General features: G+C 41.0%; 2 protein-coding genes across 4 annotated transcripts; one reads left to right on the top strand and one right to left on the bottom strand.

Annotated features, from left to right (window-relative positions):
• The first annotated feature begins 1,308 nt into the window (after positions 1–1,308).
• On the top strand, positions 1,309–14,679 carry si:dkey-166k12.1 (solute carrier family 22 member 13). 3 transcript variants are annotated; one of them, XR_006372801.1, is made up of 10 exons: positions 1,310–1,957; positions 4,233–4,336; positions 6,336–6,490; positions 6,978–7,146; positions 7,261–7,375; positions 8,916–9,022; positions 9,103–9,314; positions 9,900–10,003; positions 10,094–10,306; positions 11,161–13,745. XR_006372801.1 is itself a non-coding variant. In XM_044139097.1 (10 exons), exons 1-10 carry the CDS (start codon positions 1,622–1,624, stop codon positions 11,231–11,233), a joined length of 1,593 nt encoding a protein of 530 aa, XP_043995032.1. In that variant the 5' UTR covers positions 1,312–1,621; the 3' UTR covers positions 11,234–14,679. The 3 variants fall into 3 exon arrangements, 2 of the variants coding, with proteins under 2 accessions (XP_043995033.1, XP_043995032.1); XM_044139097.1 differs by having other exon boundaries at positions 1,312–1,957; positions 9,900–10,008; positions 11,161–14,679; XM_044139098.1 differs by having other exon boundaries at positions 1,309–1,957; positions 10,094–13,745.
• LOC122843943 (digestive cysteine proteinase 2-like) lies at positions 14,529–23,225 on the bottom strand. The gene is made up of 11 exons (XM_044139096.1): positions 23,042–23,225; positions 22,594–22,653; positions 22,419–22,511; positions 20,901–21,073; positions 19,685–19,946; positions 19,401–19,596; positions 18,375–18,568; positions 18,201–18,292; positions 15,936–16,097; positions 15,558–15,747; positions 14,529–15,477 (listed from the first exon to the last, which is right to left on the bottom strand). Exons 1-11 carry the CDS (start codon positions 23,085–23,087, stop codon positions 15,290–15,292), a joined length of 1,656 nt encoding a protein of 551 aa, XP_043995031.1. The 5' UTR covers positions 23,088–23,225; the 3' UTR covers positions 14,529–15,289.
• Between the last annotated feature and the right edge of the window lie 701 nt (positions 23,226–23,926).

Genomic DNA, 23,926 nt, shown 5'->3' with positions numbered 1-23,926 from the left:
GTTGAATATCAAAGTATCTCTTTCCTCTCTTTTGCTTTTGGAAATACTAAGCTGGGTGGCTGTGTGCTTTTGTCTGCTTCTAGAGCTGTGACTCAAAATGTTATTCAGAATTCACATTCTTGTTTTTCTGGATTCAGTGATCCAAACCGTAATCGGTCAATGTGCTTCAGTGCTTCACATTTCAGGACACAAGTGTGTGGCAGGTAACTCTGACCTTCTAAGAAAAGCAGGCATTTCAATTTCTGCATCACAGATTCGCCTAATGTGTTTCACTCCTGAGACAGATCATAGCATTTTTATTTACATTAATGTGTATTTGCACAGTATCATAACAACAAATGTTTATAACAGTCATTGCTGATTAATTACATGCTGTTATGCAAGTATAGTTGGTTTGGGGTAAATTTTAAATAAAAAGCTCCAGATCAAACAAAAAATCTTCAAAGGATTTATAGAGGTCCGAAATACACAATCAAAACATATATCAATGATCCAATAAACAAATAAATCAATCAATATGCTTCAAATGCACTTAATATTTTTAAAAAGGACAAGTTTACTTTATGTTTCATTTTTCAATTGAACTTCATTTTTATCTTTTCAGTTTAGTTTCAGCAAATTATAGATTTAAGCACACAAGTTAACTTTTACTGTTCTTAAAAACATTTTTGAATGTTTTTTTATTTATAGATGCATTTATGTCTCTTTATTTTTTTTATGAATTTAATTACTTAAAAATATTTTTTTTTATTTAAAATATGTATTTAAAAAAATATTGATATAAAATGTTCATATTTGTTATTTTTACATTTCTCCTCTTATTTCTAATTATGTCAGTTTCGATCCTCTAAATAGAAACGCACCACATTTATCTTAAATCTTCCACCACCTGATCAAACAGTAGATGGCAGCAGAGAGCTGATGTGAGCCAAAGGCACGTGCTCCACGACCGTTTTATGCAAATGAGATGCTTATAAAACGGTAATTGCACAATTGAATTATGAATTACGACGCTTCCTGTGAGTCGTAATTCAGAAAACAAACATATTGAATATTATGTAATAAACGTGCCTTTAAATCAGCGCTTAAATCCACACGTACAGCGTGTTGTACAGGATTTTGTCATACATGGCACTGTTGCCCTGTACAGCAGAGCATACGTCACACCACCTCCGCTGCCATTTATACCCCCACACCCAAATTTCCTCTCGAGTGGGAAACCAGAAGCACGCGGGGGGTTCTGAGGGACGCGCGTCTTCTCTCACTTTGCCTCTGATTGTGGACCGTTAATTGCTTCCGGTTTCCCGCGGTGAACCTGCACACGCTCCTCCCATTATGTGATGCGGAGGGAGAGAGAGAGAGAGAGAGAAAGAAAAAGAGAGAGAGAGAGAGAGAGAAAAACTTTCACGCGTGGATCAGGAGAACTCGGCGTTTGGTGGAGGTATGGAAGGGGGAAGATGACCTCGGACTAGAACTGATTCAGATAGTTGCTGTGTTTTTTTCCCCCTGCTGCACATGGAGAAGATACACCTTGTTTACATCCTGGTCTAAGTCACTGCCTGGTGCTGCAGAGGAGCCACTCTTCCACGTTGACCTGTCGATCCACATAAATTCCCATCCTATGAATTTCGACCAGGTCCTCGCTGCCATCGGCGGCTTTGGCAAATATCAGAAGATCTTGTACATCTGGATTTGTTTGCCTCAGATCCTTCTCGCCTTCCACATGATGGTGAGCATCTTCACCGGGGCCACGCCGCCCTACCGCTGCCGGGAAAGCTCCAGCTCAGAAGCGGGGAATCAGACTTCGCTCCCCGCAGAGAACGCCAGCCTCTCGGAGTCCTCCTGCTTCTCCTCGGAGGTGATGCTGCGGCCGCAGGGCAATCGGACCGAGCGCGTCCCGTGCGGCCGCGGCTGGGTCTACAGCACGGAGGTTTTCCACAGCACCACTGTCACCGAGGTACCGGAGGATGATGCGATGCGGAAATAAGAGCTCAGCTCAAGAATAAATTCCTAAGTTTCGTAGGAACAGGATTTTAAATATATATATTTATAATAAGGTAGACCACGTTGCTTAATAAGCAGTGGCGGTTCCTGCGTGGATGGTGTCCTGGGTATTCCCAGAGGGGAGCCCCCTCCGCTCAACACAAACATAACTTTGGTAAAAATAAATAAATAAATAAAAGAATAAATATATTTTTGTCTATTTATTGAAACTGTCATTATGTTGTGACAGTATTGTATGAGACAGATAGACTGTGAAAAAATTAAGTTCCTCTGCAAGCTAGAAACAACCAATCAGATTCAGGAGGAGGGTCTTAGCACTGTCAATCATGGTTGTATATGCTGCCTCTTCCCCTCTCATTTTGCTCTTTAGCTGCTACTCCACAGCTTCTTCCTGATAGCAGAGCCTATCGATGGTCAGGCTAGTTAGCATGGCCACCAATGACGGCAGATATTAGCTGTGTTTAGTGAACGTAAACTGGTCCCAAAACAGTTTGTGGTGGTATGAGTCCATGTCCACTTTGAGGGCCTCATGAGTTCCACGATGTGGAAAGGGCAGATGCGATATCGGTATTTAGTAAACAAAATGGGATCCACAATAAACCGCAGAGTTTCACAGAATTAGCTGGTATTGGCTGGAAGGGAAGGCTGTTAGAAGGGAATAAAAGGAATCACATTTTAACACCTTATAAAACAAATGTTGAACCACAGCAGGTGTTACATTTGTGAAACAGAATAACAGTAAATGTTGGCCTTTAGCTATTGGTGTTTATTTTTATTTTTATTTTTATTTACACCTCATACTTCACACTTTTTGGGTTAATAAGTATGAATAAAGTGGAAAAAACAGGAGTTCAGAAAAATTAGAATGGAAAAATTGGAATTTGGAAAATACTAAAGAGGATTTCACGGGGGCCTACCTATCCTCCAACACTTAACGTTTGCATTTATTTAACAGAAGCTCGTTTTTTTTTCATTATTATTATTTATTTTTAGTAATAGTAAACATTTTGAATAACACAAACACACCAAATTACAGTCGTGGCTGGGTTCCATTGTTTGTCCCCAGTTGGTAAAATAACTCTTGTGTTAACCTCCGGGGCGTACCAGCAGATGATGACATTTATGTTGTGCAGACGTTGTTGTCGAGCGATGTGAGAGTTATGAATAAGTCCTCGCATCGTTCTCCTCCAGAGGGATTATCAACTCCCTTTGGAACGGGTTTGCAAATAACCAATAGAAAACTTGTTCCTGGAGCAGCTGATGGACGCGCTAGTGGAGCAGCCACACCGAAAACAGCCACTGCTAAGCATTTATCATAGCACTAATTAAAGAGCGGCTCATAAAATGAGCAAGTATATAGGAGGAGAACAAAACACTTTTGTGTGTGATTCTGACACACACTTACACACACCGTGTAGCAGACGTCCTGACAGAGACCAAACAACCACAAACCACACAGATATGATTTGTGGTTGTTTTTTCTTTTTCTTTTTGCTTCCATACGGGGCTGCCACAAATAGTTTGCAACATTTAGCACATTGTGGTTGTTTTGGCTGTGCTGCTTGTTAGCGGTTTCCTGAGCCCTTTATTTTTTTCTTTCTTTTTTCTTTTTAAAACACCTAGACTGGTGTTTCCTTCACAGTAGATGCTTTTGGCTCTAGTTGTTGGCACATTTACATTTTTCATTTCTTGTGCGACATCTGCAACATTTAGCATTTTCTTTCAGATGTTTTTTAATCTGTTTCCGCGTGTCTCGTCTTTCTGCGTAAAACCTGAAAAATCACGGGTGCAGGAAAAGCTCAATAAGTTAAAAAGAAAGAGATGTGGGCGTGCTGTGGTGGCGTAGGGGGTAGCGCGGCCCACACTTGGAGTCCTTGAGTCCTCGACGCGGCCGTCGCAGGTTCGATTCCCGGACCCGGCGACATTTACTGCATGTCTTCCCCCCTCCCTTTCCTGTCAGCCTTCTGTCTTATAAGGGACTCTAGAGCCCACAAAAAGACCCCCTGGTGGGAAAAAATAAAAAAGAAAGAGACCTGATTAAAAATAAAAACCAAACATTTGTTTTAGCACCTTGAGAGGACTTTAGTCTGAAGCTACTATATGGTACATGGTGAAAATGTCAAACAACAAGTAAAAATTGTATTCCTCCTAGAGAAACCCATCTGTAAAAGACAGAACAAATAGGATTCAGTAGCAACTTTTAACTATTTCCTTTCTTCTCCTCCCAGTGGGACCTGGTGTGCAGCAAAGCTGGACTGAACAGCCTCGGATCGTCCATCTACATGTTCGGCCTGTTGGTGGGATCTGTGCTGTTTGGAGCCATGGCTGACAGGTAAGGCTCGAATCTCGGACTCTTAGTCAAGACTCCAGACTCGGCCAATCCAGGCTGATCTTCAGCATCAAAGCGTGGTTAAAGGGGCGGGCGCCGCTGGAGGAGTCCTGCTGGCATGTGGTTGTTATGTGTAAGTAGGGCGGCTGACAAACCGCGGTGAGTTAGTTCAAGAGTTAAAAATACACGAGGGGGCTTGACTCAAACTGGTGACAAAATGTAATTCAGGAGAGAGTAAAAGCAGGTGCCTCGGATTTAAAGGCACATCTCAGCACGCCTCGATCAAGAGAAACAAACAAATATATATATATATATATTGACTTTATTCAGCAGAGAAAAAAGTAAATATATATATTTTTTCCCCTCCAGGGATCTTTTGTGGGCTCTAGTGTCCCTTATTTGAAAGTAGACTGACAAGAAAGAGGGAAGGAGAGGGGGGAAGACATGCGGCAAATGTCGCCGGGTCCGGGAATCGAACCCGCGACGGCCGCGTCAAGGACTGAGGGCCTTCAAAATGGGTCACCCTATTCCCTACGCAACCACAGCAAGCCCCACATATATATATATAGATATATATATATATTTTTTTTTTGTCGTTTTTTAAATGTATTTAGGTCTTGGACCTGGAAAGAGTTTGCTAGTGTAGAACTCTCAGAAACTCTGTTTTAATTATTTTCAGGGAATTAAAAAATAATCTGATATAGCCAAATCCTTGATAATATTATACAACAATAGAACCAGCTGAAAGTGACCGATGTTTTTGAATCAATCAGCCTTGATAGCTGAGGATTTTTTTTTAAAGAAATGCTCGGAGTTGTTTTGATTTATACACAACCCAGTGTACAAATTATCCCTGAATGCACCTTAAAAGTTCAGCTCTGGGTCCGAACTCTTCTTATTGGGAATCTTGTTGTGCATTCACATTAGGCTGGTCGAAGGCAGCTACAGACAGCAAGACTGGCCTAGCTAAATATTCACTTAGGTCTGAGCTAGCTAACTGTTTACAAACTTACTAATTAAATAGTTTTCTAGCCAATTAAATAGTTAGCTTCAAACTAAATGTTTAGTTTGCTTACTAAATATTTGTTCTGGAGCCAAATATTTAGTATGCTAACGTAATACTTAAAGTTGTGTTGGGTGTATGAGTTGTCAATTTATAGCATATTTAATAAAAAATACTCTTGTGAAAAAGCTGAGCCATGTGAGAATGAAGATGTTCTCCATAGAACGAAGGCTGAACCAATCCCAGCTGTCGTTTAGCCAATCCCTGCCATAAACACTGACCTTTAAGATGGAAGCCTGCTGCTTGTTCGCAAACCTCGAGTTGTTCATTAAGTGCAAAGAAGAAGAAAAAACAACCACAGCAAGAAACCACAGTGACCATTTTGTGAGTCAGGAATGAAAATGCTGATGTGGAATTAAAATCCTGATATAATAAAGAAGATTTAATAGCGCAAGCTGTCAAGATTAGGAGCCTTGAGGTCAAGCCACGGAGAACGATAAGATATCAAGCTGCCTGTAATGTCCAGCTTCTTATTGAAATACAAGTCATCAAGAAAGAAATGAACAGCATATTGATTGGGTGGTTGAGAAAAACTTTGATACTTTAAACAAGATTATTGCAAACACGGAGAAAAGGCGAATAGAATATGAGGACGGCAACTCAGAAAACATCAGGAGGCAAATCCCAAACGTCAAATTAGAAGCCACTTTACAAGTCATTTAGAGTATCAATGTAAATATTATGACACCGTGGAAGGCGAGTTACCATAAGACATTCACGTGCTGAACATCTGCAACCAAGAATGTGTCATACAGTCCATCTTTTATAAAGACAGGTTTTGGTTAGGCTGCCTTATTTTGGAAGATGTCTCTGGTTCAACATTTAAATGTGTTATCAGGGTTGCAAACTTAACATGAACCCTAAAAACCACATCTTGAGTTATCTTGGGATTTTATTTGACAGACCGTCACTATCTTAAGAGTACTCTCTTTGTGAAAGGTACGGTCGACGTTTGGTCCTGCTGTTGTCCATCGCGCTGCAGACTGTGTTTGGAGTCGCTGTAGCTTTTGCGCCCAACTTCCCAGTCTACGTGATTCTTCGCTTCGCAGTTGGGACCACCATATCTGGAGTCATTATCAACGCTTTTGTTCTTGGTATGAACTAAACGATCACACTCAAAGACGAACAAGACAAGGTGAACTATGAACATTCAGGTTATAACCTCCGACTTCCTGTTTCCCTGTCATAGATGTGACATTGCGTACATTTCTATTCTCTTACGGTGGATGTGTGTGTTGCTTGTATCAGAAAATAGCTGCTTGTCTAAACTTGTCCAAATCTACAGTTAGAGCTAGAGGTATAGAGTTAAAAACTGGAGCTAGAACTAACAAGGCTTAATGGGGAACCATATTTCCACTATTGCAATTAAGTATGAACTCAGGTTTTTCTGCCTGATGCATAACAGATTATTATGTAAATTATTATTTACGTTTTATTGATTTCCACTTCCACTTGTATGTTATTTTGATATTTGTATAAAACAAAATCAATGGTTTTCTTTGTAACCCTTGCCACTTTATCCTCCACCTCACAGCTCTTGTCCTCTTCTCTCCCAAAACCTCCTCAATCTTCCTACGCCAGGTACTGAGTGGACGTGTACCAAGAGACGCATGCTGGCGGGCATCATCACGGACTACACCTTCGGCCTGGGATACATGCTGCTTGCAGGGGTGGCCTACCTGATACGAGACTGGAGAAAACTGCAGCTCGCTATATCAGCCCCAGGCTTCCTGCTTATCTTCTACATACGGTGGGAGATTCAACCGGAAAATTGGATCTATGCGTGTTCATGCTATACAGTAAATGTCCTCTGTGTGGCGCTGAGTTCCTCCTCCCCCCTTATATCTGCTGTGTCCTCCATCAGGGTTCTGCCCCAGTCTGCCCGGTGGCTACTGGCCAACGACAGGAGAGAGGAAGCCATCGCACTCCTCCGCAAAGCTGCGCTAGTTAACGGCCGGGTCTTACCTCCTGCTGTCCAGGTGTGCTTCTGTTTCATTCGTCCTTCCATCTGTCCATTCATGTGTCTGTCAGTCCAATCGACCAAGCCACCCGTTTGACCATTCATCAAGTCATCCATCTACACCAGGGGTGTCAAACTCCAGTCCTGGAGGGCCGCTGTCCTGAAGTTTTTAGATGTACCACTGGTACAAAACACTGGAATGAAATGGCTTAATTACCTCCCTCTTGTGTAGATCAGTTCTCCAGAACCTTAATGATCTAATTATTCTATTCAGGTGTGGTGCAGCAGAGGCACAACTAAACGTTTGAGGGCAGTGGCCCTCCAGAATTGGAGTTTGACACCTGTGATCTACACATACAACCAACCAGATAGTGTAAAGTAAAAGGATGCCAGTCCAAAATGTAGGGGAATTTTCTGTAACTTAACAGTTTCATCTGTCTGTTAAAATAATTCAGCTGCTGCCGATCTGTCCTCCAGTCCATCCCTCCAGAAATCCATCCATTAATCAGTTCACCTGTCCAACAAATCCATCCGTCCATCTGGGCATCTATCATCTGTCTACCCATCCAACCACCCTGTCCATCGAACTAACCAGTCAATCTGTCCGTCCATCCGTCTGACTGTCCAATGAACCAGTGCATCCATCTGTCTAACCTATCGTCCATCCATCCATCAGTCCAACCAACAATCGATTTTCATATATAATGCTTGGCCACTCTTAAATATCTCCCACAAGTTACTGAAAAAAAGTGGCCAAAAATGTTTAAACCTAGGAATGTATGTTTGGAACAAGAATATAAGAAATTGACAGAAAGGATGTTAGGTTGTCTGTAATGTCCTTCCAACTATTCCAAAATACAGCTATTCCTGTTAGCATAAAACCTAACTAAATACTAAAGGAGTATTGTTCCTGTTCAGACAATCATGCTGGCTTTCAGCTGCTTATTGCACTTACTAAATTTCAGTAAAAATTCTTCTTGTGTTTTAATGTGTTCAGAAAACATTTTGATAATTGTAGACTTTTGATGCTATGAACAGACATTTAGTAATTTGATTGAAATTCAAAACAATCCTTTTATGTATTTAGTTCCTTCAGTTTCATAGACTTGAGGTCAACCGGAGAAAGTGCACTTTTAAAAACTTCTCTACAGAACTTCTCTACACACAATGGAAGAGTGCCAGTTCAAGTCTGAAAGGCTTGGACAATTCCAGATATTATATTTCTTCTCTGATGATGTTTGGACTGGCCTTTTAGCGCTGAGGATTTAACATGCTGTTTGTTTGTGGGTCTTTTATGTTCAACGTTCATTAAGTGTAAAACACTCTGAGTTGCATTAAGGTTAGATAACTTACTCAGTCATTATAGAACATTGCATTTCCTCGACTGCAGAGGATCTTCTTCAGTCCTCTTCCATTTGTATTGAGTGGTGCTTTGCTTTCAGCTGCATACTACTCCTGCTTGCTTGCGTAAAACTCGTATGGTAAAACTTATGTGCTGAAGTCATTTTCCACCACCAAGTTTTTTATTTGCTTGTGTGTCCTGTTCATTTACACATCAGGCTGAAAGGTGGGAGTTTTTAGGCGGCTCAAAGCGAAGTCACTCAGCTATGGATCTAATCCGGACACCACAGATGAGAAAGAGAACCATCATTTTGTTCTACATCTGGTATGTTCTGTTGGCCATTTTCAGCATTCCTCAACGTTATTTCGAGATCTTTCTTGATATTTCTGTCTTTGCAATCACAGGTTTGTGAACGTGCTAGTGTACTATGGGCTGTCTCTGGGTGTGTCTCGGTTGGGGACGGACCTCTACCTGACCCAGTTTGTGTTTGGGTTGGTTGAGATCCCAGCTCGCTCTCTGGTCCTGGTCGTCCTGCCCTTCAGCCGACGCCTCTCCCAGAGTGGCTTCATGGCAATTGGGGGTCTTGCCTGCTTGTTGATGCTTGCCGTTCCTGCAGGTATGGAGGATGGAGACCAGGGATTGGTTGCAGTGTCAGGAAATCTCTTAAAATGATATGCGCTTTGCAGGATCTCGCAGCTAACTCTCAAGGGGTTCCTACCTACACAGTCTGGAAAAGTTTGAAATTTGACTTAGTTATCTTCCAAATACAGATAAATAATAAGAAGAAAGAACGTGAAAAGATGAATCCATCAATTCCACCAATTAATTTGTCCATACAACTAGGAAGTCAATCTGACTGTCTTTGTCCAACAAAGTAATCTATTCATCCATTTGTCCATTCATCCGTCCAACTAATCCATCCATTTGTCCAACCAACCAGTCCATCAATCTAGCATTAGTCTGTCCGTCCACTTGTCCAACCAAACAAATAATCCATCTATCTATCCACCATTACATAGATGGAGGATAGATAGTTGGTGGCTGGTTGATCTAACCAACCAACCAACCAACCAACAATCCTCTTTGTCCCACCAATCACTAATCTCATCCATTGGTCCATCCGACCAACAATCCCATCCATCAGCCACAAATACATATAAAATCTGCTCTCTAAAATGTCTATATTTTTCTTTGTCTGTAGATCATCCCAATGTCCTGACTGGGCTTGCCATGGTTGGGAAGTTTGGTATTACGGCCTCATTTGCTATCATCTATGTGTACACTGCTGAGATTTTCCCTACTGTGGTAAGGTAGGACTTCTACGTTTTCTGCCAAGTAGTGTAAGGTTTCCTCAGCCATGCAGTCTTGCAGCTTCGGCACTTGGTGTATCTGCAGGCAAACAGGAATAGGCGTGTCCAGCATGTTTGCGAGGATGGGGGGCGTATTGGCGCCCATTATAAACATGCTGCACAACCACAACCCCGTCACGCCGCTTATCATCTTTGGCACTTCCCCGCTTCTGGGAGCCATTCTCGCCTTGGCGCTGCCTGAAACTGCTGACCGACCTCTGCCAGACACGCTGGAGGATGTAGAGAACTGGGACATCAGGTACTGTGGCTAGATAAAGACCTAGTCCCTGTAAATAAAACCTGTTGCACTGGTGCGTGTTAGCCTAGCCATTGCCTTCCAATGCAATTCTGCTTGATTCTAATCTTGATCTTCGCTTTTTCCCACCGAAGGGGATTTATCTGATACTCCTTCTGAGTTAGGGACACCAGAGAGCAGTCCAGTGGAGGTGTTTTTGACAAATAAAATCCTGAGGATTTTTTGAAGAATGGGTATTAGTGGAACGTTTGCCAATTATTTTAGAGAAAGAACTTTCACCACAGCATTGGAGAGTCAATTCAAATGATCCAGGTGCTGGCGGTGACACGTCGGATGACGAGGCTTGGGAACCTGTTTGGATACCTTTTTGGCAAACAAGTTATTATTCAGACGTGGAAAGCAGCTCGGATTCAGACTCAGATTCTGAAACGTCTAACCAGGTGAACGTGGTTCGACATTCCTCTTCCACAACAGAGGAAGAAACATCCGTTTAACAAGCAGTATTTGGTTATCATAGAGGAATATTCCTAGAGGTTTAAGAGTAGGGTGGGCTTATTGTTGATACCTGACCATTACATGTAAAACATAATCCGTTTTGGTTACTGAAATAATATGAAATCAGTAGTTAAAAAACAGTCGTACAATATATATATATTTTGAAATAATTAAAAACATTATGTTAATTAAACTGACCTTGAAATAAAAAAATTACACAATTAATTTCTTGTCTTCTTCTTCAATGTTTTTACCAGGCTAGCTTCATTTAGATATATCAAATAAAATACCAATTAAAGTTCAATTTATATGACTCCAGGTACTGTTAGAAATCTTTATGTGTGTATTTTTATCTCTGGCAGGATGGGTCCCATTTTGGAAAACCTTGAGCCGTACGAAGACTTCGATCCACCAGAGAGCAGCTGCAACATCTAGCGAGCCAGAACTCGAGTGTGTAACAGAGATGAGCCGATTCTGTCAACCAAATGTTTCACTGCCTCAAAGCTCCGATGTCTAACACACTCAATCATCTTTTATGCAACTGCAAGTCATGATGTGATTATGAGCTCCATCCAAGAAAGCCAGACATGCACCCCACACCAAATCAGCACAAGGTGTTCACACACAAACACACACAAAGAAGGCATTCAGCGCTCCTGGCAAGGCCAATGAAAACCTCACTGTTTAAGCAGATGCAGGTGAGAACCAACAGTCAGGAATAGTTGCAGTTTACACTCCCGTATATCCGTCGTCCAGTTTGTACCTTTAACCCAGTTTCACAAAGCAAATTCACTTAGAGCACCCTAGATGTAAGGAAGAACAAACCTCCTACGGTTTGTCTGCAAACCTCAGGAGTTTGCAGACATTTTTGCAAATTTGTGAACCTTTATAAATGTCTACATAAAACTGTCATTCCAACACTAATGCAGCTTACAGGCCTGATAAACGCCACAGAGTCTCGTTGAAAAGCAGAAGTACCTTTCAGCTCTAGGGTTTTATGTAAACGGACATCGAGTTAAGTGGTTCAGCAATTTGGACAACCTCAGATGAACAACACATTTAACAGTTGTCATTATTCATTTATATGATTTAGATATATATTATCATAGCATTTCTGACTTTACGAAGATTTATTTTCTTCAATGGATCAATTTACTTCAGTTTACCGAAGATTGCAGACATCCATTTTGTCAACATTGCCACGTTTGGTGCGTCGCTTTCGCTTCTCATCAAGTTGCGTGACACAGTTTCATTAAATATTTTCCTCTCTTATGTTCAAATTAAATTGTTCCAGAAAGACTGTCCCTAAGAAGATTTTAGTATTTTGTAATTACCTGAATAATTCATCAAAATACTGAATTAACAAGTGAAATAAACTAATACACAGTGATTTTTAGCATACTGGTACAAAATGGCAACGCTTGGGTAAAGAAATATAGGTGTTAGGGTTGATAGCTATGGAGGTTTTAAATGTTTTCATGCCTGATCTCAGACAGGAATTTCTTGGAGGATCTGCAGCTACGTTAAATTGTTCAGTCCACAGGTTGATGGATTGTTCAGAAAAGACTTCATAAAGGACCCAAGTCATTTTGCCAATGACTTTTCACTCAGGATGCACCGTCCGATATTAATATTGTTGTTCTGGCCGATAAATGATATTTACTGATATTATATATATTTCTCTACCCTTTTGATATTATAAAATGACCATTATGTTGACGTTGCTTGTCTGCTTCAGCTAAACTCCCCACAATCCTTTGCTTCATCACATGACCAAACATTACATGCTGATAACGGAACATAAATAGCAATAAAACGCCATAGCTTTACTTATTGAAACAATACGATAAAAAATGACCGTCATCAGCCGATACTTATGTTAATGCCGATATATTGCATATCTCTACTTTTAACATTGGAATATTCCATACTCTTTCTCATGCTTAGAGCAGTATATTCAATACAAAGGTGCCGAGTCCTTTGAACCCGTTCAACTCGCTTTCAAAGGTCTGCTTCAGCTTTGCTACGCATTGCTTCTGTCTGTCTTTACCGTCTTCCCATCTTTTAGTTTGTTTAAATCTGATACATTTAAACTTCACCGAACTGAAATGACTGTAAATCCTGGACAAGGTTCTTAAGCATTTTTACATTTCATACAAAACACTTTTTCCAAAGTGTATCATGTCTCTTGAGTTGTAATGTGAAGCATGATTGCTGTATTTTAATGCTGTTTTTCCAAGTAGCTGCAGCTGAGATTAGTTTGCATGCACTAGTTCCTTTTGTCATGCGCCGTGTAGCCTTTGTATGACTTTTATAAACTTGGTTTTGTATTGAAATCATGGGATGTAACAGATCAGCATAAATCAAGGTGCTTGACTTTAGTATTTTTTGTAGACATATGCTGTTTTGGACGAGTGAAACGTAATATATACTCTGTTGAGTTGTATGATCTAGTAGGTTTAAGGGCTGTAGTTGCATTTAAAGAAGAAATGGTGGAGAAAAAGTGTAGGCATCAAGTTACTGCAGATTTCTGCTGCAAATGAATGTTTTTAAAACAGTCATTGTCTACAGCTAAAAAAAAACAACAAAAAGTTTATATATGATATGATATTCTTCATATCAAGATATGAAGAATATCTTGATATTCTTCATATTTTCTTAAAACACGACCACAAATTTTATTGGGATTTTTTGTGATAAGTAGATAATTACTACTTTGTAATTACTACACAAAGTAGAAGATAATTAAAGTGAAAGCGTGTTGGTTTGTTACAGGTGTCTGCAGCCCGCGGCTCTTCAGAAACTTCCACAATAACTTTGGGTAAAATGATAAAGAACCACATAACCCTTTTAAATATAAACAATAGGGTGGAGAAATATCCCTTAAAATATTACAATATTTTGTGGTGTTTATAGCAGTGAAAATACAGTTTTTACAACTTCTTTTGGTAATTTATTTAGCCAACTATTTTCTCTACAGACCGGTCCATTATGGCATCAATAAATATGAAAATATTAATCAGTAATGTGGTAATGGTTTCATATATTACCACATATATTTCATACATACATATATATTAACACATATCTATTTCAGATGTAATTAATGGGAATTTGTAGTTATGAGAAATCAAAAAAATCTTTTAGGAAACAAGAAATGGATGTGTCTAATAGCTATAACACTTTAAGGTTTTAGCTATTTTCATCATCTCATGGAATAACTACATTGAATTTCCGTAACAGAATGACATTTGAAAGTATATTTTTTGTAGATTAATATTCCTTGTCGTATAGAAAACTTTTTTTCCCCCCAAAATATTTTCCACAAATAACATCTGAAAGAGGAAAGTTAATCCATTTTGTTTTTGTTGAAGATTTTTAGTTTTCTTCATTTCAAAGCTTAAAAACTGAAGTTAATTTGTGGTTATAAGGTGGATATGTCTCAGACATTATAACTTAAATTTTTTTCTAAAATGTTGTGCAACATTTGTGGCTCTAAACACGTTTTATTTAGGTGAACTGCCGGTAAGAATGGCTCTTTGGGCTGCAGATCCCTGCTCTATTTCATGAAACCCATTTTCAATATTTTCAAACCTGTGATTTTACCAAATGTTTGTGGAAATACTTCTGCAGGCATAGTGATGGTGGAAAGCTTTGACATTCGGCTGAATGAAGTGAAGAAAGCATGCCCTCGAGCCCAAGACGAAGCAGAGATGGCACTGCAAGCAGAGAACTTTCAGCGTTTTTATTGTCACGATTTTGTCAAATGTGTAACGATCAAGTGGAAATGTGTGATGAAATGTATTTTGTATAACTGAAATGAAGGCGTAGTGCCTTGATGCCTCCAGCAATAAACATGTTTGAAACAAAACAAAAAGAAAGACCACATATTTGTGCAACTTTTGCAAAACAATACTTTCAGAGATGCACCGATCCGATATTATCTGTATCGGTTCCGATAGTGAAATAAAATTCTAGATTATGAATCAGTGGCAACGTGCTTGATCCACAAAGACAGATCTATTCAATATAATTCTATATGCTTTGCGCTCCGAGTGATGTCGTACTTTAGAATTGCTAATTGAACTTCCTGAACGATTCGAATGAAAGTTTGCTGAAGTTTAATTTACACCTGTTCAACCAAGATAGTCAACCTACTGTCTGTCAGGTTACATTGCCTCCTATACTCCTAATTACACTGACTTAACAAAAAAATATTTGCCATGCTATTGGCGTCTGTACTGGTACAAAGTCATCAAATAAATTTGTAATATAGTAGTTCAGTCTGTTTAAAAAAAGAAAGTTCTACGTTAATTCAGCACTGTTTTTCTGTATCGGACGATACTGAACCTCAGATATTGTGATTGGAAATGAAAGAAGTGGATCAGTGCGCCCCTAAATATTTTCAGGCTGCTTAGACACCAAACATAAAGTGTCGTTCAGACCCAGGCACTGACAACAGCGTAAACATCAACAGCAAACAGGAAGTATCTAGGCCAGAGTGACGTAGGTAGCGGCTGTAGTGACTCCGCAGTTGTTGTCCTTCGTAGACATCAGGATGTAGCCGTCGTTGCCCCAGTATGTGGACCAAGAGTTCTTAACCAGCCAGTACGACTCCCCGTTCAACGTGCCGTACCCCACCGCGAGCACGGCGTGGTCCAAATCGTCCATGGTGTTCCCTGAATCGATAACGGGATGGAACGTCAGCTTGCAGACGGGAACAGAGACGTCCGGAACGTCCGGAGAGATGTAAACTCACCACAAGCCGGTTCGTAGTAAACGCCGTGGCTGTAAAAGACGAACGATCGGTGCGAGGCGTCGATGCTGACGGCGGCCGGGCCGTTCTTGAAGAGGGCCAACCTGAGGGCGTCCGCGTCACCCGATGTCACGTTGGTGTAACTTTTGACGTGGGCGGTGAGCTGCGACGAGTTCAGATGGCAGAATCCGTTCTGTTCAGGGAGGGGAAGAAAAAAATAAAAATGAAGCCGACTTTGGAAGAAGAAAAAAAATGTGGCTGACCTCACAGAGGCAAAGTTTTTTTCCCATAACACCTCTGAACGTGTTTGAGGTTTTTCGGCGATATGAAACACCTCCGCAGCTGCTAAAAACCTCAGAGTCGCGATAAAATTCGGCTCACCATTCCCATGTAGGCGCCGTAGGTTTCCGTGGTGGCGATGCCTCCGTGTTTCATGATCCACTCGTACGCTCGCCACTCCTCCCCACCGTCGCAGCCGTTGTTGCCAAAGCCCCAGGAGCAGTCCACCAGCATCTGCTGGGACAGGATCTGCAGGGAGCCCGTCTGGAAGAACAGGGGTCAAAGGTCAGCAACGTATTCTCACCTCTACAGATTAAAAACACGCATTTATTGTTGATTCTTTCAATAGAGAGAGAAGAATAAGCCACGCATTCTCTTCTGTTTTATAAGAGATATTCTAGTAAAACATTTTACTTGTTCGATTCAAAGAGTAAAAGTCGTAGCTCACAGCTGCACCGTTCTGCATTACTGCATCGTACAGCTGGGATTCACCCATTTATTTAGAGACAAATGTTTTTTCATTTCAAAGTTCCAGTCTTTTTCCAAACTGACATTCCCAGATGTAAAAATTTACTTTATATTCATCTACAAAAGATAAATACAAAAGTTCTCCTATAAGTTTATTACTGTTTAATCAGTACAGACTGCTGAGGAAAGATGGAAGGAAACGCAGAAGGAAACAAGGAAAGAAACAAAAAAGGCAGGATAACGTCTAAGTCATGTCACATTCTTTACAAGTTCCTCCTTTCTTATCATCAGTTCTTCAAACACTTCCGTAAAGTTTATCCAGGGAAACATTTAAAGGTTGCACACCTGAGCCACTAATTAAAGAAACACACAAATCTGCCTGAAAGACTATGACTTGAGCTGAATGTAGGTAATGGTGGACATTTCACTGACAACAACCGTCTCAGAACTAGCTTCAAAAATTCATACAAACAATCAGACAAAGTGGAAACAATTTCTCACAGAATTTTTAAAGCTCTCCAGCAACCCTGAGCACGTGTTTAACAACCGATTTATAAACTTCTCCAGACAAAGTGAAACCGTCCTCAAACAGACAGAAACTTTCTTGGAGCAGCTGTTCCTCCACAGACCTGCAGAGTGATGCTGTGAGACGGTCTGGAAGTGAAGCCGGCTGTGTTTGTGAAGCTGCCGGTGAGGACCGGGGTCACCGCTCAGCGCAGGTCACCGTCCCACTGCGGGAGGGGAGCAGTGGGCCGGACTAAAGCCTCCCTCCGAGCCGGAACATTGCGTTCCTGCCACCGCTGCAGAACAATTAGGCAGCACCGACTCCAAGAAGCTCCCTGATCGAGCTCGACATCGGTCGCCCACCCCCCCCCCGTTCCCGACACGTCTGATCGACGGGAGAACTATGAAACAAAACACGTGAACGACTTTAGCGTGTTCCGGTCGATAATTTAGTACCTTAACTAAAGAGTCCTGAAAAGAAAAGCGCACACAGGCTCCTACGCAAAGCTACTACAGATTAGTCTGACGACAACCGGAAAAGAAACTTGGCAAATGTGGTGAGCATTTGTATTCCTCCACATTTTACTCCAATTACCCCTGAATAAAATCCCACAAACTGAATTAAATTTCAACAAAATGCATTCAAAATTTGGAACAAAAAAAAGGAGAAAAAGTTCAGCAGGTTTGATTACTTGCAAACCATTTGTCCTCTACTGGACCCGGGCCACGAGACGTGATGGAGAGCGGCATGCGTGAGAGACGGAGTCAAAGAATTTGCTCACTTCGACAGGGTGCCATCAGATCCCATAATAAACTGCTCCCATGTTTGGATCAGTTGCTAGGCGACGCAGGAGAAGGAATGCCTTTGAAAATTGACAGCCTTTAAAGCAGGCACTAAGCATACTTTGTATTAAAGCTGCATTTCTTTATAGGCTGGCTGTAATTTTCTAATGTTAGATGTCATGTTTTTATTTGTTGGAAGTGGAAAATAATCAATATTAACAAAAATAAAGGCTTTCAAACATCCTTCTGTGTGTAATTGATCTATATAATGTGCTGGCGATAGAGTTTCTGAAACAAATGAGCTTTTCAATAATATTCTAACTTGTTGAATGAGTCTGTATGTCACTAAGAACTCAAATAACTTGATCAGTTTTGCTTGCTACATGAAATGTATCTTTTTTATTATTATTATTTGCCCTAGATGCAGTTAATGATAAAGTGATGCCAGTTTTTTCTCTTCACCAGAATTAAGTGCAGTGAAAATAGTGAATAGATGAGGCGTTGTGCTGAACATCTGCATCCTCAAAGAGAATAGGAAATTAGCCCATCAATGGAAAACAGTGGAATGGGATCACTCGCCATGCTAAAAGCTGCTTCCTAGTTCTGCCTCACCTTTAGGAAGAGGGCGCCCTCTACTGCTCCAGTGGTGGCAAAGCTCCAGCAGGAGCCGCAGATGGCTTGGTCCTTCACTGGAGTCACAGCACCTGAAAATGGACACAGGATGAGCAACAAGTAAAGTGCTGACAAATCTGACTTCAGGGGAAAAGATTAGTGTCTCAGACGTACCATAAAGTCTCCAGTCCAGAGACTCGGGTACTTGTACCCCTTTGTACAGCTTCGTTGGGAAGGGGAGACCCTTGTTTGGGGTCTTGCTTTGTTTTTTCCCCCTCATGCTTGCTAGCTCCAACATGGTGCGGTCCGACAGCGAGTTCAGAGCCAGGGTGAAGGACAGGCCAGCTCTGTTCTTAGAGTGGACATACCTACAGCAACAAGGAAACATTACTGGAGACCTTTTCACACCATAAATCAGGGGTCTCAAACTCCAGGCCTCGAGGGCCGCAGTCCTGCAACTTTTAGATGTGCCTCTGCTGCACCACCTGAATAAAATAATTAAGGCTCTGGAGAACTGATCTACACAAGGTGGAGGTAATTAAGCCATTTCATTCCAGTGGTTTGTACCTGTGGCACATCTAAAAACTGCAGGACTGCGACCCTCGAGGCCTGGAGTTTGACACCCCTGCCATAAATGGTTAAAAATCAATAGTTGTAACAATTTTGCATCAAAGTCAAGGTAAGACCTTTTAGTATTTAGCTAACTCTAACGTTTTTATTTGCATCCAGCAAGCTAACTTTTTGCATCTATATTGCTATATTTTTTACATACAACTAGTGAATGTTTTTGCATCTATTTATCTGCAGCTGATAACTTTTCTACATCAAGCTAACTGCTTTGCCTCTAGTTGTTACAACTATTGATTTTTAACCATTTATGGAGTGAAAAGGTCTCCAGTAATGTTTTTGATATGTAGCTAGCTAGACTTTTTGCATTTATCTTATCTTATGTTGAGGCTAGTTATCAGTAGCCTCAACTGCCTCATGTCACAAAGCAATGAAGATGTCTACATGCGACTCAAACTTTCGACAGAGAACAAAAATGCTACAAATATGAGAATATACAATTGTAAACAGTCCTGCCTCTACAAAATGTAAGACCTGTGATTAATGTATTTAAGATTAGCTTACATTTTAAGGCCTTAATATTTGGTGCCTGAATTTAAGACATTTTAAGGATGCGAGGACACCCTGTTTAACCTGAGGTTGTGAAGAAAAGCATGCTCTCTCTCCTCGTGCTCCATGTCGTCGCCATACTGACGCTGGAACTTCTCCTTGAAATGACTGAACATCTTCTGAGAGTGGCCTGAAGCCGAGGTGTAGATGAGTTCCTTCATCGGGTTAGCCAGCAGGTGGTGCTCCACCCCTGGACCTGGGAATCCCCCACAAGTCATCCCTAGACGGAAAAGAAAGAAAACGTAACTGCTAACGTCATCGAATGATTCTAAAAAGGTCCAGCTAAATCCGACGGCTCGCCTTCAAACCTTCAGGCAGAGAGAAAACTTTGGGGTCAAAACGGGTGCTGAACTCTTTGTAGTCCACCAGGTACTTGTCATAATGGGACCCCAGCAGAGTGTTGTATCCCATCATCTCGTAGTGTAGGGGTATGGAAGTGCTTTTCTGTCCGTCTGTGCTTTTCTCTGCGTTTGTCACCCACAGTGTGTAGGTGTTCTTCTTGTGGCCCACAGTCGTCACGTTCTGCCAGACTTCGCACAGCGAGCCGCCGTAATACTCCATCCTCAAGAACTACAGAGGAAAATGGCAGGGTGAGAATGAAATGCTAACCCAAGTGGATGATTAGCATTTTTGCCATCGCTGATAACTTCCTACAAAGCAAAGCCAGGCAACCTCAGTGTGTTCTGGTGTTTGCACATGTTGTTGGCTGTGAAACACGAGGACAGTCAGGGTGTGTAAACCAAAGCGACGCCGCTTGTTATTCTAATTACAGTAGTGATATTTTAAAACTATTGTCGCCAAACTTAAAGCAACATACGGTTAAGCAGCAGGCTGCAGGCTAATGTAAACGTGTTAAAATATTAATGTTTTCAGGTATTCAAGTCAGAGCTGTTGCCTTGCAGCAAGAAGGTCCTGGGTTCGATTCCCGGCCCGGGGTCTTTCTGCATGGAGTTTGCATGTTCTCCCTGTGCATGGTGGGTTCTCTCCGGGTTTTCCAGCTTCCTCCCACTGTCCAAAAACATGACTGTCAGGTTAATTGGTCTCTCTAAATTCTCCCTAGGTGTGAGTGTGTATGGGAATGGTTGTGTGTCCTGTGTGTCTCTGTGTTGCCCTGCAACAGACTGACAACCTGTCCAGGGTGAACCCGCCTCTCGCCCGGGACTCAGCTGGAGAGGAACCAGCAACCCTCCTGACCCCATTAGGGACAAGGGATGAACAGAAAATGGATGGATGGATGGATGGATATTTAAGTCTGTCTTGCAGTTAGTAACACAGTTTAGAAGTGTCAAAGCTTTACAAAAAAAATATACAAAATCATCTATAAGAACCATCCTATATCTATATTGCTATTTTCTTCATCATTTTAGAGACCCTAGCATAGCTGCTGCTTACAGTTCTAAGCCATCTACATCACTGTCAAACTGTAATGCTAGTTTAACTTAAGGAGAAGAAGAGTTTTAAATGTGATCCAACTGATACCCTGAAATGTCGTCAGTAGGGTCAGTGTGAAGGACGCAGGCGTACCTGGAAGCCCTGAACGTCCGGCAGCGACGCTTGCGGTGCGACCGCTTCGTCCTTCGTGCCGTTCACCTGAAAGCACTTCATGACGTTTTGCTCCACCTCTGTGGTCTCAGGAGTGATTTTATAGGAAACGCCAAACTCCTGCTGAGCCGCCAACTGGTAAGTGGAGACCTGGCCTGGTGAGAGGGAGCCACAGAGGGATGCTTAGAGCGACGCAGGAACCAATGAACCGACAGCAGTGGTCTGCGTTTACATCATGGATCGAGTTAGCTTCCTCATTATCTGACCGCCTGCTGCAATTTTATGGCTCACATTTCAGTTGGGAAAGAGGCTTTTATACTTCTTCACCTTACAGTCAAAAACATCGCTTCATTTTTAAAGGTACATCTGATTGAGCAAAACACAAGAAAACCTGCACTGGGAATCAATTAGTGGCAGGATAAATTAAAACGAGCTTGATAATTTATGTATTTTAAAGGGATTTTTGTTTACAGAGACGTTACAATCCATCTTATTTATCGTTTTGGTTGTCATGTTTTATTTTGGATATTTAAAATGTCTTTCACTTGCAGTATTAAGTGTTCCTTACAAAATTGAAGTATTATTGATCTTTGATAGAGCAACCTTGCATTCTGAGGCCATCATTAATATATTACTTGAAAAGGGTCTCAAAACAAAAAGGACCATCATTTATCGCAATCATTTCTGGGGCAATTTATTGTCCAGGAAAATTTGTTATCACGAAAGGCTTAAGCAGAAGGTTGTGCAAAACTGTAATGAAAACAGATACTTTTGTTTCCCCCAAAAAGTGTGGTGTACATTTATATTCCCCAAAGTCAATTCTTTTGATGCAACTAAAGATTTTGAGGTTTTTCTCCATCAGTTTTGCATTTCAAAAGACTGATTTGTCAATTCTTCTGCTCAAAGCAGCTCAAGCTCAGATACGTTGACCAGAAACCTCACTTTTCAGATCTGACCACAGATTATCAATCGCCTTTAGGAGTCAAAGAGGATATAGATACAGATACATAAATTGATATTTACAACAAAAGAGCAACAGTCCAAAACATAACATCCATTGCAAGAGTTTGAAAATGCAATGCTTTACAGTTTAATTTTAATTACATAAAATGCCAAAACAACTGACTGAAGGTTGAGATAAAAAAGAAAATAAAAATCTGAAAAAGTTAAGAGTGTGCATATTTTTGGAAGTGACTGTCAAGTTCACTTAAAAAATGCTTAGTCATTATATTTTACATGTCTGAAAAATAAAAATCTGAACTCGGGTTCAATAATAATAATAAAAAAAAAAAACTAAAGTGATGCGTGTCACATGAGTTAGCCGGTCAAGTTCTCATTTCTTTTTAACTTCCTGTTCACATTTGATGATGCTGCTGAAGTCTGGCTTCTTTTCACTGACACAACAGGATATCAGGTTTGGATCCATTCAGTCCGTATATTCCTTTAAAACACAGAATCAGCTGAAAAAGCCTTCTGCCTAAGGCTGAGTAGTCCTCTTACCATGATAATAGTCTATACGGCTGGACTTTGCTGCGAGGTCAAACCAGCCCTCAAATGGCTCCAAAATTTCAGCATAGGGCAAAGAGATCACACCTGCAATGGCAATGAGAAACCTTAAAGTGTAAGGATACAGATCCCCGTCATCAGGACTAAAACCTGCCATTATCCAGCTTACCTTTGACGTGATAGGTGTCCCCGAAGTCAGGAAGAGAAGGCACAGCTTTTGCATGTGTGGCTACAAATAAGCCCCCAAAAATAAAACAATGAATGTCACGGATTTGACATGTAATTTTTTTAATGTGTCAAAATAGCATTTTTCCGCCGTATAAAACACAGAATATAGACGCCCTTCGTTAATAAGTGTTTCAACTCAGCCTATTACACAAAACAGCTGAGAAATAACAACACATGTCAAGCTTGGTGCTGCGAATTACCGTTTAACAGCATAAAAAGTAGCTAAAGCACAAATTATCATCATTACTAGCTGTCAGCTAGTGGCTAGGAACGTTATTTCGACAGCTGCCACAATGCAACAATAACGCCTCATGCCAGCTCCTTTAACGGGTTTCATGCAACCTTCATTGACTGAAAACACACGAAGGGAAAATAGCGTAGTCTCTTACCGCTGGCGGCCCAAAAAAGAATAATGGCAACGTACAAAGGCCGCATTGTGTCTGAACCAGGTTTAACTAATACGGAGGAAAAAGAAAAGAGCCGGACTACAGTAAAGAAACACGACAACACATGTCTCCAAATGCTAACCAGTACCTCTCAAAACACTCTATGAAGAAACACAAACCCATTGACGTCCCGTCTCGACCAATCACATCACAGACAGGAAAGGTGTTGACCAATGAGATATCAGAGGCGGGTTCTAGCGTTTTAATGTCATGTGACATGGGTCATATGACCTAAGGTGATTTCCGGGGTAAGTTGAGCAACTTATTGCTGTTCTTTGCACATTTGTAACCGGCCAAAGGTGCAGTTTTCTGTGTTGATGTTTCGAAAGTTGGCGTAGCTTTAGAGGGACGGAGAGCACCCAGAGAGTACTCTCACAATTACAGGGATAATATTCCACCTCCATTTATAATGTCTATAAATAAGTCTCAGAAGTATCAGTATGCATTTTAACACCCAACCCGATGCCCTTAAATAGAACCCAGTGCCACCTAATGGCTTTAGATGCTGCTTTAATGGAGTCCTGATCTCTGTGTAAAACCAGCTGTTCTGTAAAACATTAGATGGTTTTTTTTAGAAGGAAATAAAGACACTGTTAAAATATATAATAGATAAAAACAATAGTTAAACTGAATATTTAAAGTGCCTTTTACCACTGCAACCCTAACAAGACTTGACCATTCACCTAAAACTAACATACGCCACCGTCATGGTTACACATGGTGGTGGCGGCATCATACTGTGGAGATGCTTTTTCCCCCCAGAAGATATAGGGAGCCAATGAAAGGGTGATTTTGAGAGAAAAGTTGTTGGAGGCTTCCAGCAAGTTT

This window comes from Gambusia affinis, linkage group LG14 (assembly GCF_019740435.1).
Source record: "Gambusia affinis linkage group LG14, SWU_Gaff_1.0, whole genome shotgun sequence".
In the NCBI taxonomy this organism is placed as follows: domain Eukaryota; kingdom Metazoa; phylum Chordata; class Actinopteri; order Cyprinodontiformes; family Poeciliidae; genus Gambusia; species Gambusia affinis.
This window is presented reverse-complemented; position numbering and strand designations above follow the sequence as displayed.

What these genes read in the sequence shown, in the direction of transcription:
- si:dkey-166k12.1 (XM_044139097.1), top strand. Translation starts at nt 1,622, where the DNA reads ATGAATTTCGACCAGGTCCTCGCTGCCATCGGCGGCTTTGGCAAATAT. An exon ending in GATGCTTGCCGTTCCTGCAG is followed by an intron (nt 9,315 to 9,899) that starts GTATGGAGGATG and finishes CTTTGTCTGTAG; the next exon opens with ATCATCCCAATGTCCTGACT. An exon ending in GTAGAGAACTGGGACATCAG is followed by an intron (nt 10,307 to 11,160) that starts GTACTGTGGCTA and finishes TATCTCTGGCAG; the next exon opens with GATGGGTCCCATTTTGGAAA.
- LOC122843943 (XM_044139096.1), bottom strand. Translation starts at nt 23,087, where the DNA reads ATGCGGCCTTTGTACGTTGCCATTATTCTTTTTTGGGCCGCCAGCG. An exon ending in TCTTTTTTGGGCCGCCAGCG is followed by an intron (nt 22,654 to 23,041) that starts GTAAGAGACTAC and finishes GCTTATTTGTAG; the next exon opens with CCACACATGCAAAAGCTGTG. An exon ending in AGTTTTCTCTCTGCCTGAAG is followed by an intron (nt 19,597 to 19,684) that starts GTTTGAAGGCGA and finishes TTTTCCGTCTAG; the next exon opens with GGATGACTTGTGGGGGATTC.